At 35.4% G+C, this 19700-nt stretch overlaps 1 protein-coding gene across 1 annotated transcript in view; it reads right to left on the reverse strand.

Moving 5' to 3' along the window:
- LOC149067666 (supervillin-like) overlaps positions 1-19700 on the reverse strand; it is a 238023-nt gene that overhangs the window by 20566 nt on the left and 197757 nt on the right. Inside the window, exon 20 of the mRNA XM_089252480.1 lies at positions 5911-6069. Coding sequence (XP_089108606.1) covers positions 5911-6069 — 159 coding nt within the window. The remainder of the gene's footprint in view (positions 1-5910; positions 6070-19700) is intronic.

Here is a 19700-nt window from a genome sequence, read left to right on the forward strand (position 1 = left end):
TCAGGAATGATTCATAAATGAAAGAAGTGGACAAAGGGGAAAAATTAATTTGAACCTTAAAAAGCACAAACATTTTATTATTCTAGTATAATTAGATTGTAGAAAATTCATGATGTGATAATACCGACTCTGTAAATATTAACTGACATTATATGAGGCATTAAATATTTAAAATCTGAAGAATCAGATACTAGTGAATAATGGGGAGATACTTCAATTTGTTTTGAGAGGGACCCACTTTCACTCAAAAAGGACCCAGATTTTACCAACAACCTGGTACGCAAGTAAATTATAGTACAGCGGCATCTCTATTCCCCTTCCTGTTTTTCCTCTGGTGTGGGGCAAGTGGAACTCAATGAATATATGCTAACCTTGTACCTACTTGCATTAGCTTTACCAACTGTGGTATGAAACTGAAGAAAGAGATAAAGCTCCCGAGTCAGCAATAGCTGCTTATATAGACCTAAAAGATGAGTGTCAAGAAATAGAAAAAGAATGAAACTTCATAGTTAAAGTGTCAAAAACCGTTCCAGAAGCGAAGGTCTGTGATTATGTTGTCATCGACCTCCCAAATAAAAAGTCAATAAAGATATTTGTCACCAAAGTTTCGATTCATTGGGAAGCAAAATTTGAAAGAATCAGTACTATATCTACCTTTCAATGGCCCAACATTCAAGACAAAAATATGATTAGAAGTGATACAGTTCCGTCATTTCCTTCACCTCTCAAATTTGATAGTCTGGGAAAATTCACATTTGTGTCATATAAGAATTATGTCTCATACTTAGAATTAGACAACCATATGGGCATTGTATAATATTTCACCATGTATACATATTGTTTGTAATTGCATTTTTAATTGGGTTGCTGTATTTTTGAAATATATGTCATCCATATTTGTTATGGGCATCTTTTTCTCAGCCACCTCATTGGGCATTGTATTTGTATAATGTTGATTAATATTTACTAATACAAAGGTCACAACAGGCAAATTGCCTAACGAGGTGACTAAAAAAAGATGCCTTTAAAAAATATGGATGTCAAGTACAGGATGGTAACTATCGACTGCCCAATAATTACACATCCTTGTGAAAAACTAATATAGAAAAGTGTTTTTTGTTTTTGGATCACATGAATATTAAATAAGTTATAACATTTTGTTTACAATTTTTGTTAATTGCATTTTTAATTGGGTTGCTATATTTTTGAAATATATGACATCCATATTTTTATGGGCATCTTTTTCTCAGCCACCTCGTTGGGCATTTTGCCTGTTGTGTATTTGTATTTTAAAATTTTGTGACGTGTCAGTTTTTTTAACGGTCAGTTACGGGCCAAACACAGAATGAAAGTACATTTCTCCACAGCAGCGGCTATAACTTCTTCAAAATTAACTGAAACATTCCATCCCATTAGAAGCCAAGTTCGGCCTTCTCCTTTCACAACAGGCGCTTTTTCTCTCAATGCAGTGTGATATTATAACCTTGTTATTATGTGTAATCTTCATCCACTACGTTCGCAAATTTATCACCAGACTTGTAAAATGTTAGCCAAATGAGTTCTATTTGGAAATTTTTTAACCAAATCAACACTTTTTCACCAAAATAAGATATTTTGCTTTTTCATCCTGTCTTTTGAATTAAATCACATATTTGCCAATAAAACAGGGCAATATGTTTTGAGCAATTTTAAACTTTCATTGAAACTGTTATGAAAGAAAAGCTTCATTGAAGCATGTAGAAATGGTAGCTTCTTGAAGGTAAGACTGGTGAAAACAGTAAAATAATAACACAATTCAGTCAAAAACTTTTAATAAAATTAATTATTTTATGAATTGACATATTGAATATAATTAATGATTTCACAGATTTTTTCGAGTCATATTTTAATACTGATCTATACATAGTGCAACGAAGATTTTTGATTTCCTTGTGAATGCAATTGATATTTATAAATTGCGGTAAAATGTCAATAAATATACTTTACTTTTTTATGAGAAATATTTTGACACGACTTCAAAATTTATTCCAGCCTAGATTACTTGGTCACTTTTTTAGATGAATTTTCACTCTGGGGTGTATTTATGGGGGATCTGTTGCCCTATCCCCTTGTAGTAGAGATAGACTTCCGGCTCTCACCACCCTAGGCACTACTAATTTTGCTGCACTTTTGAGATGCTGTTATATTTCATTTCTTAATTTTTCCCCCAGAAAAATCATGTCATCCCCCCCCCCCCCAGCTCTCAATTTCTAGAATGAAAGCCATCTCTTTACTGCTTGTTTTTATAAATATGGTTTTGAGTATTGTGTGATGCCCACACTCATAACATAAATGAGATGTCGTAAAAATTTCAAATTGTATTTGTTAGGATTCATTCATTTAGGCTTGGTAACTGTGATTGATTTCATTCAAAAAGCTTATTGTATCAATCAAGTTAATTGTGTTGCAGAATTACAGACAAAAGCAGTTATGCAAAATGTAAATCTTTCAAAACTTTTAAATTGCAACTGGGAAAACAATTTCATTTCAACATTGTTAGCAATACTTTATTCATTTAAGGGGTGTCACGACCACTGAAGTCGATTTTTCAAATATGATTTTAAAAAATATTTCATTCAAACCAAAATCAAATGCAAAATATTTGATATGCAATATTAAAAAACTGAAATAAAAAAATAATGAATTATAGTGTAAACGTGAACAAGAAAAAAACCTTGAATGCGATTCTCTCAAATTGCAGTTTTTGAGCTTATCCGTTAACATTGAAAAAAAATACTGCATAAAAAATTCTGAAATTTTCTAGGAATATTTATACATATCTCATACATATTATAAACCTCAAACTTTGATACCTGATGATTAGAATTTTATAAATTTTTAAATTAAAAAATCACAAATTTCAAAAATCTATGAGAGAATTCATTTTTTTAAAGAAATACTACCTATCAGTATTTGCAATAAGCATCCAAACTCAATTTTACTCCAAATTTCATTGAGGAGTGAAGATACTCCTTAAAATTTTAGGCAATTTTTTTTTAATCAAGTTATTTCTCAAAATTTTGGAAAAGAGTGAAAAACTACTCTTAAAAATTCTTTTTTCAGATAACACTGCTTCCCATGCGTTAATTGCTAAATCTGAGGTTCATTTCACTAATACACACATGGTAAATAAACATCTCTGCAAAATTTCAGAATTTTTGGCAGTCTTTTTTTTTTAATCCCATGGATGAAATCAAAAATTAGAAAAGTGCAACACTCACACAAGAAGGAAAAAAACTGGTTTTCGCTTTCTCGATTTTCTCTTAGGGTTAATATAATATTAATAACTTCAAAAATACCAAGTTATATGTTTGGAGGACATTCAGTAAATTTGGCATTATTATGAAGTGACATCATCAATTTTAAAAGAGTTATAACTCATTAATTATTTGTGAAATCAAGAAACTGAAAGCACATTTCCATATTAGTTTTTTACAAGGAATCATGTGTGTAATTATTGGGCAGTCAATAATTACCACCCTGTATAACCAAAATACAGCAACTCAATATAAAAGCATGTATCACAAAAGAAAAAACTAATAACTAATAATATATAATACACTGCCCATGAAAAAAATTATGATTGTCTCATCTAAGCATGGATAGCTTTTCAATTTATCCCACCATGTTTATCTTACTTATTTTTAAATGTGTCAGCTGTGTTAAAGTTCACAACCCCTGGAGGTAAGCTATTCCATTTATTAACCCCCCTATTAGAGAAAACTCCCTGCAACACCACAACCTGGAATTGTCCTTTACTAAACGATACTGGTATCCCCTTGTCAAAGCAGTTGATTGACAGTGTATTAATAACTCATGGTCCATCCTATCCGCCTTGTTGAAAATTTTAAGCACTTCAATCATATCCCATAATCCGACACCCATGTTCTTCCAATGTAAACATATACAAGAAATTAAGTCTTTCTTCATAGCTCAAGCATTGTGTGCCAACCTGAGTATGTGTAGTTCTTCTCTGCATCCCCTCAACCATGTTAATGTCCCAACCCAGGACAAACTAAACCCTGGAAAGAGATTTTTTCAAGAATGGAACCGAGCATTCAATTCACTTTTTTGACCACTGCTAAACAATGCTCAGAAACTCAAGCCACTTGTCAATGAGAATTCCCAAATTGATGGCTTTAGTTGTATCTGGGATAGTAATACCATTCAACTCGTAAGTGAAACGTGGGTTGTTCAAACCGAAATGAGCGACCATGCACTTACCAATACTAAAGGTCATGCTCAATTCTCGTTAGCCTATTTTGTAATTCAAGTTAGTCTGGAGCATCTTCCTATTGCTTAGATTCTCAACTATCCCTATAAGCTTAACGTCGTCTGCGGATTTGCTAACAATCCCATCGATCACCTGATCAAGTTTGAACGAACTTCAAATATTTTATTAAGGCAGGGAAAGTCAAAGAGAATACAAAAAGGGTAAACAAAAAAAACATTGCCACATATATGTAACATAATTCACACTATGTGGGGTGGTTAGTTATTGTTGCATGACAAAATGGCTTTTATGATGGATTCAAAGGGTGAGTCTGAGGACAATGAATTCAATATCTCTCAGTCAGGAGATGATAGTTCTGATTTATATAGTTATGACATTTATTCAGTGTCTAGTGAATCAGAAGACAATGATATGAGCTCAGTAAGGACGTGGGTAAAAGAAAAAACAGTGTGGCTTGCTCCCCTCATTTCAATTTTAGTGTGATGTGGTTAGAACATACAGTAAAAAAATATTCAAGATATTTTTGATATTCATTTTTATTTTGTAAAGTAATCAATAAAATAATCTGTAATAAATGATTTTAATGTGTTTTTCCCTCTCTGATCGCAAAGAAAGATTGAAAAGCTGTTTTCACGTCAAGGTTGTAAAACCATTTTCCAAAACTTATTTTATGTATTTTTTAATAATTCTTTTTGTGCAGATATTTATCTTAAATGCCTCAAAGCAATAGATTTGATAAATATAGTATCAGACTACTTTTTTAATTTAAAACTTGGGTGCATTGCAAGAAAAACTGGAGATCAGTGAATGGGATGTTACATGCATGACCACCAGTAGGTCAAGCAAAAAACTGCTTACTGTTGAAAATATTTTGAATTTTGTAATTCAGGATGGAACATATTATATTAATTTTCAGCAATAAAAAAAAATGCTTTTTTGGATCGGAAATTCGAAAAAAAATCCGACCAAGAAGGGGTTAAGTGAAATACTATTGGGGGACTACTAGATTAACAACAAAGTTTATCGATAACAAGTGAAAAAATATAGGTCCAAGGACACTTCTTCAAGGGACTCCACTGTTCAAACCTGTTCAATCAGAAAATACCCCCATTCACCATAACCCGTTGTGACCTATCACTCAACTGGACCCTATCGATTTGGGGGGTATTGGTGAGTTTTATGAATGCCAAAGTTGTTAATTAACATTGTGAGTTTTCTGCATACTGAGGTTGTTACTTAGGTTTGTATACTAAAATAATAAAATGTTTGGGCTTTTTATGGTTCAAACGAATTATTTCCCTTTGTTTATACTTCATTGGTTTATGATAATCATTTTGTGATCCGTTTGATTTTAAAGCACAATCAGCCATAAGTTCCACTTACCTCACTCATCGTGGCAAGTGGAACCCTTGGCCAACTAAAGATAAAATTAATCTTGGAAAAAGGGAACACTGTGGAAAACAAGTTTAAAACATTAGCCTTTAAAAAAAGCAAAATTCAAAAAACTTACTGCAATATTTTCAACACGTTTCATTGATAGTCTACAAATTTCATAGGTGTTTAGTTGAATTTTTATTAATGAAAAAAGTGGTTCCACTTGCCTCAGTGTACTTTATGTGAAAGTGCTAAATCATCACCTTGACAATACTTCAGAGCAATTTCTAAAGCAAGTTTTCGACTTATATCCCATCGCAGCTCAGCTGAACCTGTGGTCAAATTTTCACTTTCTTCATCTTCTGCTAGTAGCCACCCTTGCCACAAATATACTTCATATGAGTTATCTAACAAGAATAAAGCTGAAAAAAGAAAAATTTAAGTCCTTCATATATGTTTTGCCACAATTATTATGTCTAAAGGTAAAACTGCCTAATAATACTAAAAAAAATTACCAACAAATAAGGCAAATACAAGGAAATACAAAAACTATTAATACATTTCCACACGCTATGGGTGTCGTCTTCAGAAGATAAAAAATATCATGCTGACAGAGTATCCCACTTGGATTGATTACCAAATCTTCAATCTCAGTAGCTCAATGGAATGAAAAATACATGTCTATCAAACGCAATGTGATCAGAATGAAGCAGAGCGCCTAAGTGTAAGTCTGATGTTTAACAAAGCAAGCATTATCATTTAATCTAGTTTTTATGAGCCTCCTTGTTCACCCTATGTAACCAAGTGGGCAATAACCACATGGGATATAATAAATGCCCCATTCTTTATTCTGTGGTATATCATCTTTAAGGAGTTTAAGACAAAAGTTTTTAGTAGGCACATCTATGGTGTTAGGTTAAACTTTTTGAGAATTGGTTTGATCTTGAGTGAGATAGTATGGTATAAGAAATACAAGGGCCATGACAGGCAAATTGCCCAATGAGGTGTCTGAAAATATTTCCCCATAAAAAATATGGATGTCAAATAAAACCAAACTACCCAATATAAAAGCATATATCAACAAAAAAATTTAATAATATATAATACACTGCCATAAAAAAGATTATGGTTGTACCTTAATTAAGAATGGATAACTTCTCCATTTATCACACAATGTCTATCATACTTCTTTTTAAACACATCAGTTATGTTGAGAATTCATGACCCCAAGCGTTAAGCTTTTTCATTTAATGACAACCCTATTATAGAAAACTCCCTGTAACACCACAACCTGGATTGATCATATCCCTGACACCTTGTTCTTCCAATGTCAACATATACAGGAAATTTTTTCTTAATAGCTCAAGCCTTGTGTGCCAACCAGAGCATGGTAGCTGTTCTCTGCTCCCCCTCTACACCAAATCTTTGTTCCTCTGTAATTAGTCTCCAAATCCTTACGACATACTCCAGTGTGGGACGAAGTAAGCCTCGGTAAAGAAGAAGACCGACTTTAGGAGAACATGAAGAGTCCCTTTTGAAAATTAAACTGAGCATTCCATTAGATTTTTTACCACCGCTGAACAGGTTTGGTCTGATTTTGCCCAACCCACTGGATTTTTTCAGAAAAAACCCATGAAAAAACCCAACAAAAACTACACCTCCAAAACTGCACTTACTCGCAAACAGTACGCTTTGTAATGATGTTATTGCATTACCATATCTTTGTGGGGGCCACAGATAGAGTATGATTTTATTGCATTGTCTTTATATACTCTGTGGCCCCCCAAGGGTGGGGCTTGCAGGACTCCAGCCTGGGGCACAAATATTATTTTTGATTTTTTTTTACACTATAAATTCATTACAGAGGGGCCTCACGAAAGATCTCCAATAAGGGGTCCTGGCTCCAGGATGTGGAGGGGGGGGGGGTTATGACTCTATCTTAAGAAAAACACATACATAAATAAATCTGCATTCAATGCTATTTAAATTATAGTTCTTTATGTCTTTTTTTTACAAGTAAAGAAAATAAACATTTTCATGAATGTTTTCTAATTCACAATTACCAATCCTTTTCAATAACACCTTTTGATTTGAGTGATCTATACACTTTCACTAATATATATTTCTTTGCTTTTTCAAAACAACCAAGTTTGTTTCTCAGTTTTGACCATACTAGTCCAATAATAGAAAAAATTCGCTCAATTGATGCAGGTGTGGATGTAATTGAATGCAGGTCTTCCAAAAATTTGCAAAAGTCTGCAATCAAAATCTTTTTTTTTTTTTTTGCCTTGCAATGCATGATTTTCCACCACTTTTTTGAGTCAACTATCACATTTTTTGAAAACATTGTTCCTGGATAGAAATCTGCATCTTCTATTTGAAACATCTGTAGTGCAATAACGCCACTGTGATGGTCGAGTGGTCATAGTGACGGACTCGCATCGCGAGGATCCGGGTTCGAACCCCACCGGCGCCCCAGTGGTGGTCGGCTGAAGTTGGTTTTCAGTGTTTTCCAACTTCAAGGCGCGAATGCTAGCCGATCACCTCGTTAAAAAGTCTCACCACAGAGAGCAACAGGCCTACAATGTAAATATTCAATCATTACACTTCACTCACAATTCAAAGTATAGATGGCAGCACTGAAATATCAACATGGTTCACACTTTTCCAACGAAAAAAAATTCAAGGACTATTCAAGCACTTTTCAAGGTAAAACTTAGAAATTCAAGGACTTTTTTTACAAACGCATATTTTTCACATGAATAGGCGCATATTTAATTTTTATTAAAACTTTTAGATATTACATTTCTACCCCCTACTTTATTTCACATCATCCGTAATGAATAAAGGAGGCCACATACACATATATCATACAAAACATATGACACATTGAATAACACAGTTCGTGCCTGTCAATTTCCTCATTGAAACGTAATTTAGTCTCTAAATATTGCAATTAATTTTCTTTTAAAGACTAAAAAAAGAACTCTTCTAAAGATAGAAAAAGATTAAATTATTTCTTTCATTAATTCTGAATTTATTTATTTCATTAATTCTGAATTTATTTATTTCATTAATACTGAAAAAATTTATTTCATTAATGATGAAAAAATTTATTTCGTTAATGCTGGAATAATTTCTTTCATTAATTCTGGAATTTTTTCATCAATTCTGGAATTATTTCTTTCATTACTTTTGGAATAATTGCTTTCATCAATTCTGGATTTGTTTCTTTCCCTAATGCTGAAATTCTTTCTTTCATTAATGCTGAATTCTTTTATTGATTCCAAAATTATTTCATTAATTCTGGAATTATTGCTTTATTAATTTTGAAATTATCTCTTTTATCAATGCTGAAATTGTCTTTCATAAATTTTGAAATTATATCTCATTAATTTTGGAATTATCTTTCATTAATTCTGTAATTTTTTCTTTCATTAATTCTGTAATTTTTCTTTCATTAATTCTGTAATTTTTTCTTTCATTAATTCTGTAATTTTTTCTTTCATTAATTCTGGAATTATTTCTCATTAATTTTGGAATCGTATCATTGATACTGAAATTATTTCTTTCATTTATTGTTTTAAACTACTATGGATGCCATTAGAAAATAATGGAGATGCGCAGACATTCAACACGTCACGTGATCTTCCAAGGAATGATGTAGACCACTGACGTCATACCAGCGCCGGTACTAGAGGGCGCGGGGAGGGGGACAACTGCCCCGGGTGGCAATTTTTAGGTGAACACCGTTATAAAATTATCGAATTCCGAATTGCTGGGGGCGGCAAGACAATACAAAAATCCTAGTTATGGCCCTGCATCATACTCCCTCAACTAATATAAGCTCAATGGATTTCAGCGCCGATTTACCCATTGAAGCACAGCTTGCATTTGGCGGCATTTTTGTCTGGCACACTCAGCAACCAATCTTGATAGAAGGGATTTTTCAGCCGCAAGTAATTAAAAGTACACACACTTGCTACTCATTTTTTGTTTTCTTTCTTTAAAGAACCTTGCACAAGCGCTTCACATCACTCCTTTGTTGACAGCATGGGCAGAGATACGCGGGGGGGGGGGGGGCATGGCCTCCCACATCCTGAAGCAGGGCCCCTAGGCTGGGATCTTTTACGGGCCCCCTGACCAGACTTTCACGGGGCCCCCTTTATGATGAATTTATAGCGTGAAAAAACAAAAAAATGATTAAAATCCTCCCGGGCCCCAGGGCTGGAGCCTTGTCAGTCCACCCCTTGTGGGGGCCATGGGGGGGGCGCCCAACATAAAAGGTGAAGTTGACTGATCTAATGTATATATGCATATATAAATTGCCATCATCATCATCATGCCCCCCCCCAGACTTCCAAGTCTATCTCCACCTATGGTTGCCAGTAATCAGAGGAAGCTTCGCTCACTTACGGACCGAAAGGCTGAAATTATTTCGGCAAAAATTATGAAACTCTTTTTTTCTAAGATATTGATTTCTCAACTCCTCCAGAAAAAATACCAAGTACAAAAGTTTAATGACCTTCAACAACTCCAAATACATCTACATACGATCACAGGATACATGCTACCATAAAGACGGGCTTTCCTAGAAGTGGGTTGTTGCAATCAGTGGCGTCGGAGCTGTGGGTGCTCAAGCACCCACGGTAATTACTGGCATGGATCCGAGCACCCCCCCCAGAATTGATCCAGAAATGAAAATTTCTGATATAAAACTAAAGACGAGCACCCACAGTTTCGAAACACCTCCGACGCCCTTGGTTGCAATACCTTTTAGAGAAGAAGGACTTCTACTCTAGAAGGAGGTATTGGTTGTTGCAGCCCAGAGCGTGCCGACTGAGCTGAAGAAAAAAAACAACAATCGGAAGTTCATTTTGAACTCTAGCTTTTATTCCATAAAAGTTGCAAGAAAAAAAAACAAGATCATTTACGATCATAAAAAATAAATAAATAAACTATCCCGACATATGGGCCCCTAACTACCATACCATTCACAGAAACTGAATGAAATTTTGGCATAAGGTATTTTGATGTATGCGCTGAAGAATGATATGGAAAACAACAGTGTCACTCTAACAGTTACGGTTACAGTGAGAAAATTTCGAAAATATCAAATGGCAACACCAAGTTTTTTGTATTGGAATGCGATCTCCTTACTGAAAAACACTAAATAGCATTGGAATGGCACCTGTAGCACGAAAATCCCCGGAGCTAGGCAAGGAAAAAGTAAAAAGGACTTTGCCGTGCACCAGAGCATTAATGTTCGTTTCATTCGTCACACCGTTTCTTCGGCTGAGATCCCAGCCTGATTAGTCCTCCACAAGGTCATGTGGAAAATTTGTGAAACACAATAAAATGCTTTATTTTATGCTGCTTCTCTGTCCTTATTGGTTGTCCTCACTTTTAGCCTATCTACCGCCGGTGATTTTCATGCTACAGTTGCCGTTCGAACGCTATTTAGGGTTTTTCACAATGGAGATCACATTCCAATACAAAAAACTTGGTGTTGCCATTTGATATTTTCGAAATTTTCTCACTGTAACCGTAACCGTTAGAGTGATACTGTTGTTTTCCATATCATTCTTGAGCGCATACCTCAAAATACCTTATGCCAAAATTTCATTCAGTTTCTGTGAATGGTATGATAGTTATGGGCCCATATGTCGGGATAGTTTTTTTATAATCACCCTGTATATATCATCAAACTCTAACTACATTGTAAACTCTATCCAATAAGAGATCAGATGGCTTGCAGCTAGTGCTTTACAACTTAACAGGTGCAATAAATTCTTTCTGGAATGTTTCCCTTTTCCTCTTAAAGGAAAGAAAGTGTTGCAAACAAATACAAAAAACTAAAATTATCTAAATACAACTTATTTAAGTATTCAGGTAAAGCAAAGGTATATATCTAGAAAAAAATTAACTCTTAATTTACACTATTTTTTCAGAGAATAAGATTGATGTGTTTCAGAATTTAGTTGTTTACAAATAATTTGTTGGGGGAAGGGGGGAATTTTTTTTTTTTTTATCATAATTCTAATAAACTGCTATATTATTTCTTCTTATCATTTGGAAACAGTGTTTCTCCACTAGAAGTCTTTGAACTCTGGCTGCGGTTTAAGCACACACTAAATCAGCTAAAATTTTTATCAATATTGATTTAATGTTCTGTGCTAATTATTAATATACTTATATACATAATAATTGTCATAAATTACCCAGTCTATTATATTTATTTACAGCATATATAACTTTCTTTCCTTATGTTTCAATATCAAAAACCCTGAAAAAAACTCAGTGGGTTGGGTTTTTTCTGAAAAACCCGGGTTTTTTTCGCCAACCCTGCCGCTGAACAATGTTTTAAAAACCTAAGCCACTCGTCAATGAGAATTTCAAAGTCGGTGACCCTAGTTGCATCTGGGATAGTGATATCATTCAACTCCTAAGTGAAACATGGGTTGTTCAAGCCAAAATGAACAACTATGCACTTGTCAATGCTAAACACCATGCTCTATTCATTAGCACATCCTGCAATCCTGTTTAAGTTGGTCTGGAGCAACTCCCTATCACTTTGATTCCGGACTACCTATTTAGCTTCATGTTATCTGACAATTTGCCAACAATGTCATCGATATCCTGATCGAGTTAATCAATGAAAAAGGGAAAAGTATCAGGCCAAGGACACTCCCTTGAGGGACTCCACTTTTGACGCCTGTCCAATGAGAAAATTCTCAGTTCACCATAACCCATTGTGACCTATCTCTCAACCACAATTCTATCCAATTCAACAAGTTTACCCCAATCCCAATTTCATGTAAAAATGCTTCAAGTGTTTACCATGTTGGACCCGATCAAATGCCTTCTGGAAATCAAGAGAAACTACATCAACGTTTTTGCCATTTCTCAAAGCCTTAGGCACGTGATCATAGAAGCGAAAGAGGTTGGTTAAATATGATTTCCCCTTCCTGAACCTCTGCTGGTTTTCTGACGTTACATTATTCTCATCTCTCCGCTTCACCAATTGCCTTTTGATAATATTTAAAAAACATTTTCAAGAGGGAGCTCGTCAAACTCACTGGATGATAATTCAACACGGTTTCTCTACTACTGTTTTTAAATATCGGAACAACCACATTAGCAGGCCTCCAATAACCTGGAACCATACCCTCAGCAATACTACTTTTGTAAATCTATGCAACTGGGCCAAACAGTTCCTTTTTGCACATTCCCCAAGTACTCTAAGATAAATATCATCTGGCCCTGGTGCTTTGCACATACATATTTTAGAAGTTTTAGTATTTCCACATGTCCCACCTGAATATTGTTGAGGGCTTCATTACCTCATGGATAATATGCACTGAAAAAATAGCAAAATTATGCCCTAAAAATATGCAAATATGCACTAAAACAAATAGCAAAATTGTGCCCTAAAAATATGCATTTAAAATGTCAAAATATGCATTAAAAACCCAAAATACAATAAAAAAATTTTACAAGAAAAAATTAACAAGAAAAAATACAAGAAAAAATTTAAATTACCAAAAATGAGAAAATATACATTTAAAAAATCACAATGCAATAAAGCAGATATGCTTTTAAAATGCATATTTTCTATTTCTTAGTGCGTATATTCATTTACAAAAAATATCTCCACATATTGTACATACTGCATATGCAAAAAAACTTCATATTTTTTACTTAGGCATTTTTTATTTCTAGTTTGTTGCAGCTGCTCAGTAATGCTCACAGAATACCAACAAAAGAATTTGGGCACTATTTCTAAAAAAATTGAACGCTTTTGACACATCTCTAGGAATAGCCTTAAAAATAGAACACTTGATATTTGGAAAATACAAACAATTCTATTAATTCACTAAATTCTACCTGTGGTAGAAAAACTGATTTTTAAATCGATAAAAATAAAGTAAAACACCCCCTCTTAGCGAACACCCCTCAGATGCAGTCACCCTTCTTTTACGCCAAATAATATTTTCCCTTGTATAATAGAAGTATGCATTTCAGACCGCTGATCAACGGTCACCCCTCTTTTACGAACGAATTTTTTTGTCCTGCCAGTGACTGCAAAAGAGAGGTTTTACTGTATGATTAGCGATATTTATTTGGAAAACTATAAAAAAATTGTTACGCTTAAATAAACCTTTAAAAATATGCACTTATTCTGAAAATTTTTTGATTTTATGCATTTATATGCATTAATGCTAAAAAGGCTAAAATATGCAAATGCATTGAAAGCACTACACATGCCTATACATTGCTTTCTACCCTAGATCCTTCTATTGAGGGGGGGGCAAACTGTTCCCTTACATCTATTGTTGGCATACCTGAAAAAGGATTTTGACTCATTGTCAGTGTTATCTGCTAGCCTAGATTCAACTTCCTTTTAATTTTCCTAACCACCCTCTTCAATGCCCTCCTTTTTTCAGTAAATGATGACAGGTCATCTCTTTCACTTTTGTATTCTCTGAATGTACTTCTCTTTACAAGATAAAGATTACTCACATTATCCGTGAACCAGAGGGGGTGCGATAGATAAACCTGCTTTTTACGAACAAAGGGTATGACATCATGCAAAACAGAGGAAAGTTTTGTTCTGAATTCTTCCCACTGACCTACCACACCCACTGATACCAACTGATCTTTGAAAATTAACCATAACCTTTTCAACAAAATGAAAACAAAGAACCATACTTTTAATTGTTCGAATTATCTGCAAAGAAGCTACAAAAAAGTTATTAACCCAATGATCACTTGTTGTGTTCAACAAGATCCTTGGAACTAGCGAGAATCAAATCCAAAATAGAAATGCCCATAGTAGCTTCTGATACCTGCTATTACAAGAAATTATCAAGCACCAACTTAAGAAAATCTCTCTCATATTAATCCCTAGCCAATAGGTTCTCCCAACTGAATCTCAGATAATTAAAATCCCCTAATATTACTACTTTCTTATGTTTACACGTGTATGAAATTTCTTCATGAAGCTTGGAGATGTAGTTTGGATCCTAATTCGATGGGTTATAGAAAAGTTGTACAATAACCTTATGGCATTTTTTGTTTTTAAGCTCAACCCATATAGTTCCAACATCACTTCTCTGCATGTTATGCTCTCTAGCCTTCAAACATGATTTCACGTAAATCAAGGCTCTACCCCCTTTCCTATCAGATCTATTTTTGAAAAAAGTATCATATCCTGTGATGTTTAAGAATGATTCATCCCATCATTTGCCCAAGATTCTGTAATGGCTACAAGGTCTAGGCCTTCCACAGCTATCATAGTTTCTAAAAAATATTTCTTATTGCCCAAACTCCTGGCGTTAATTAGCATACATTTTAGTTTGCCCTGAAATTTAGTGTTAATAGAAAAGCCATCCAAGTCAGAGGTGGGTAGTTTCTTGTCAATACCGATATCATTACCATTAACTAAACCAAATTTTCGTCTACCTAGAGTCTGGGATTAAAAATCTTAAGTCTATCATAAACCTACCACACAAAGCCCCTCCTCCCTTGTTCAGGTGAATCCCATCCCAACAAAGCTACCTATCAGTGAAACCAGGAAATTCCAAAAACGTGACCCCAAGAGCAAATGTCATTCAGGTCTGAAGTAAAATGGTGGATTCTACTCCTAAATGTCCTACTACTCCTTGGCAGTACTGGAATCACTGCCACATCTGAACCCCCCCCCCCCCAAGAAAGCCAACAGTGCTTGAAACCCTGAAAATCCCTACACACCTAGTTCCCCAGATCCCTAACCATAGAATCCCTGTGATAATTACACCCCTATCACTAACACCCTATACCTCATACTCAACCAACCACTTCCCACTTAAACTGTCGTCGTTCACAGAGATTACTTCTTTGGCAACACGTGGCTCCATTATACCCAGGCTTTCCAAAACCCTCACTCTCTCCCATAACACTTTGACTCTACAAGCTCCAACCCTACCCTTTCCAGACAACCTTTACACTTGAAACTTTCAGCTTCCATTCCCCCAGATCAGGGAAACCTCCCGTTGCAAGCCCTACAAAACACTAATTGAGGTTGAGGCATACTAACAATAATGCTAAAAATATAGGTAAGAAACAATATAACTACATTCAAACAATAGGAGAACGAGAAACGTTAACAACACATGAAAATAACCTAAAAGTCATTGCAATACAAATTATACCTAAAGGATTGTGTGCGAAAAAATTAAGTAACATAAAATGCTCAACACTAAATCACAAAGAATATATATATATATATATATATATATAACATTAGAATTAAAAAATAAAAGTCACAAGTCCGTGGGAACAGTTAATACGAGAACCTACTGGTCTGCAGACATCATGACTGGTCAGCAACGCGGGGAAGGGAGAGAAAAGTTTTTCGCTACTGGTCTTGCGGACCACCACAATTTTTTTCTTCATGGTCTGATTGTTTAATCGGTGGTCTCGGACCAGCAGACCACCAATGATTTTGAACGCTGTATATATAAAGAATATAACACACCCCTAAAAAGTATTCAGATGCAAAGTACCCAATAGCATTAGCTAACTATCTATTCACTAACAATCAATTTTAGGCTCAAATCAAAATAACAAATTATTTAGAATACCTGGGAAAAAGTCGACTGTTCGCTAACACTAACACCCCCACAAAATTATATCAAAGAAGTGGGAAAAACACCAAAAAATTTCGGAAAACAAAGCATCAGATATTCCCTCCTATACAAGCACATGGGCATGAATGAATGAACGCCAGAACTTTGCAACTGTACTTAGCCTGTTGCTGAGATCTCTTCCAGCCCAGCTTCGTGGCAGAGTCTGGAAGCACCAAGTTAGAAGCTTCATCAAGACTAAACTGCTAGGAGTTTCATCACCTAGTGAGGGCAGCTAGTCACCAATCTCGAAACTGCAAAACTTGTTTTATGAAAATCTAATAGTTTTGCAACATCTTCACCGGACTCGCTGGAAACTAGAAAACTAGTTATATGTACTAGTTATTGTATTTGTATTTATGTTAAGATTTCACGACCAAAGCCGAGAACAACTAATTTTAGCTATCAAGTAGCAAAAGCAAGAAGTAATTGTAGTAATAGTGCAGAGAAAAAATAGCGATTGTGACAGCGTATGGCCGGTATTTAAAGGGTAAACTCCCGGCCGCACGAGACAAGCTAATCTGCTTCAAGGCCATTTCATTTAGATATCATGATTGCAAGCCGGCAACATCATGATTGCAAGCTGGCAACATCATGATTGCAAGCTGGCAACATCATGATTGCCTTGATCACTGCCACACGACCACCACTGCCGATGAAAAACAACAAAAGATAAGCATTTATGTTAAGTGATGAGTTCGGACTTTTACACCAGGGGACCCATGGATATGTTACACCCTATGGATAGCGAAGAGTAACATCAGCCTCAGATAAGTTGCCATCTGGTCGCAGTGTCAAGAATTGTGAGTTTGGCCTAAATTAGATCTGACCATCTATGTACAGTCATGTTCAGTGCACGAGCTCCAAGGAAAGATTGAAACATTCGTTGCCTTTGTAGTCTAGGGTGCTCTCTCAGCAAGAGAGAGGATGTGAGTTTGATTCTCCACAAGGGCAGTAGAATTTTCTCTTTCAGCCAGCTGTTAAAAACCTTAAAAAAAAAACACTTATCATGCAAATTCAACAATTGTGGTCCTTCTAAAAATCTGTGGCAAAATCAAACTAGAGACTAATTAAACACATCTAGAAAAATAAAGAAAACACAGAAGAGTTTGACCCAAAAAATAATTAGATAAAAAAAACACACTAAATAACTACACTTCCATTGAGTTGCCTCTCTCTAATATTTTCTAAAGTGGTTCTTCCTGGTTTCATGAATTTACAACTCATTTTGTTAATGATCTTCTTGTTGAACCCCCTGTCTTTAGTAATTGCTCTGATGGTTTCAAGTTCACTGTCTAATGTGTTTTGATCTGAGCAGATGTTAAATGCTCTCATTAAAACCTTTTGTTTCAAACCCCCTAAAAATGCTATACCACAGAATAAACAATAAGGCATTTATAGGGCAAAAATAGGCAACATATTTCATGTGGTGATTGCCCGCTTGGTTACTAAGACAAACAAGCAAATCTAGGTCACTTGCTTCTGCATTCACATGTTTGCACACAGTTTTGATCATTCACATGATTGCATGCAGTTTCAGTTACTCATATGCTTGCACATGATCAAGGTCACTTGCAAACTCTCTAGTTCATCTTTTGGTCATTCACATGCTTGCAAGCTCTTTAAGTGATTAATTGACCTGGTCCCTTGCTTTCTAGGTTAGTCACATGCTTGCAAACTGTCAAGGTCACATTTTTGCTTATTCACTGACCTGGTCCTTCGTTCTCTGGGTCACTAACTTACTTAGTCCCTCAATCTCTACGCAGTGGTGGATTTATGGTTTTACGGGCTGTTTGGACTATAAGAATTTTGCCACCCTTATCTGATTCTATTAATTCACCAATCATTTGATCATTTTTGTCGCACCACAGCCATTTTCTGCACACAAGGGCTAATAGGACCAGGACCTACAGTTTATTGCTGATTCCGAATGGCAGGCTTGTTTTTTATACTCATCGAGAGGTTGGTGCGCTAACCCCTCGATGGGGGGCTCCCTGCAGTAGCAATTTTTTCTGTGGTCATGTCGCCGTTTCTGTTGTACCCCTGTGTCAAGAAAGTTTTCTGACAAGGACGAACCGGGTATCGAACTTGTGACACTTCTAAACATCCTTTGGTACTTTAGGCGAGTATCTTATCGACAGGAGATATCGACGTGAGGATCGCGTTATTAAAAATTTAAAAAAAAAACCAAAAAAAAACCAGTTACGGTTACAGTGAGAAAATTTCGAAAATATCAAATGGCAACACCAAGTTTTTTGTATTGGAATGCAATCTCCATACTGAAAAACACTAAATAGCATTGGAATGGCACCTGTAGCACGAAAATCCCCAGAGCTAGGCAAGGAAAAAGTAAAAAGGACTTTGCCGTGCACCAGAGCATTAATGTTCGTTTCATTCGTCACACCGTTTCTTCGGCTGAGATCCCAGCCTGATTAGTCCTCCACAAGGTCATGTGGAAAATTTGTGAAACACAATAAAATGCTTTATTTTATGCTGCTTTTCTGTCCTTATTGGTTGTCCTCACTTTTAGCCTATCTACCGCCGGTGATTTTCATGCTACAGTTGCCGTTCGAACGCTATTTAGGGTTTTTCACAATGGACATCACATTCCAATACAAAAAACTTGGTGTTGCCATTTGATATTTTCGAAATTTTCTCACTGTAACCGTAACTGTTAGAGTGACACTGTTGTTTTCCATATCATTCTTGAGCGCATACATCAAAATACCTTATGCCAAAATTTCATTCAGTTTCTGTGAATGGTATGATAGTTAGGGGCCCATATGTCGGGATAGTTTTTTTATAATCACCCTGTATATATCACACAAAATCGGCGAGATAGGATTGCCCATTGCTAGACCATCTGTCTGGGTGTAAAACTTGTCATCGAAACTGAAGGCTGTTTGTGAGATACATGTGAAGGTGAGATTGCAAATTTCTTCTACTTCAGGCTGTGAAAAATTGTGGGTTTTAAGTCATCTTTCTAGACAACTGATACTACCACCTATGGGAATGTAAACATTGACACTACGTCGAAAGACACCATGTTCAGCTGTTTGGGTTCAATTGTACGTATTATTTGAGCGAAGCTAGATGAATTTCTAACTGTATTATTATTTGATTTAGTGAGTGGAGAGAGAATTGGGACAAGGAATTTAGTGAGCTTGTATGACGCTGTACCAATGTTAGAGACTACGGGACGGAGAGATAGTGTTGGTTTGTGCACTTTGGGTAGGCCATAGATACGTGACGAAATGGCGTTTGATGTAATTATGCTCTTTTTTGCATGCTCGGAAAGAGAGACACTGGTTTTTACCACTTTTTTCAATTTTCTCAAGTGAAAATCAGATGAATCTTTCTTTAATTCTTTATAAGGACCACTCAAA

This window comes from Pholcus phalangioides, unplaced genomic scaffold (genome assembly GCF_987345545.1).
Source record: "Pholcus phalangioides strain wild (caught in Gottingen) unplaced genomic scaffold, Ppha-v1.0 ptg000029l_1, whole genome shotgun sequence".
Classification (NCBI taxonomy): Eukaryota; Metazoa; Arthropoda; class Arachnida; order Araneae; family Pholcidae; genus Pholcus; species Pholcus phalangioides.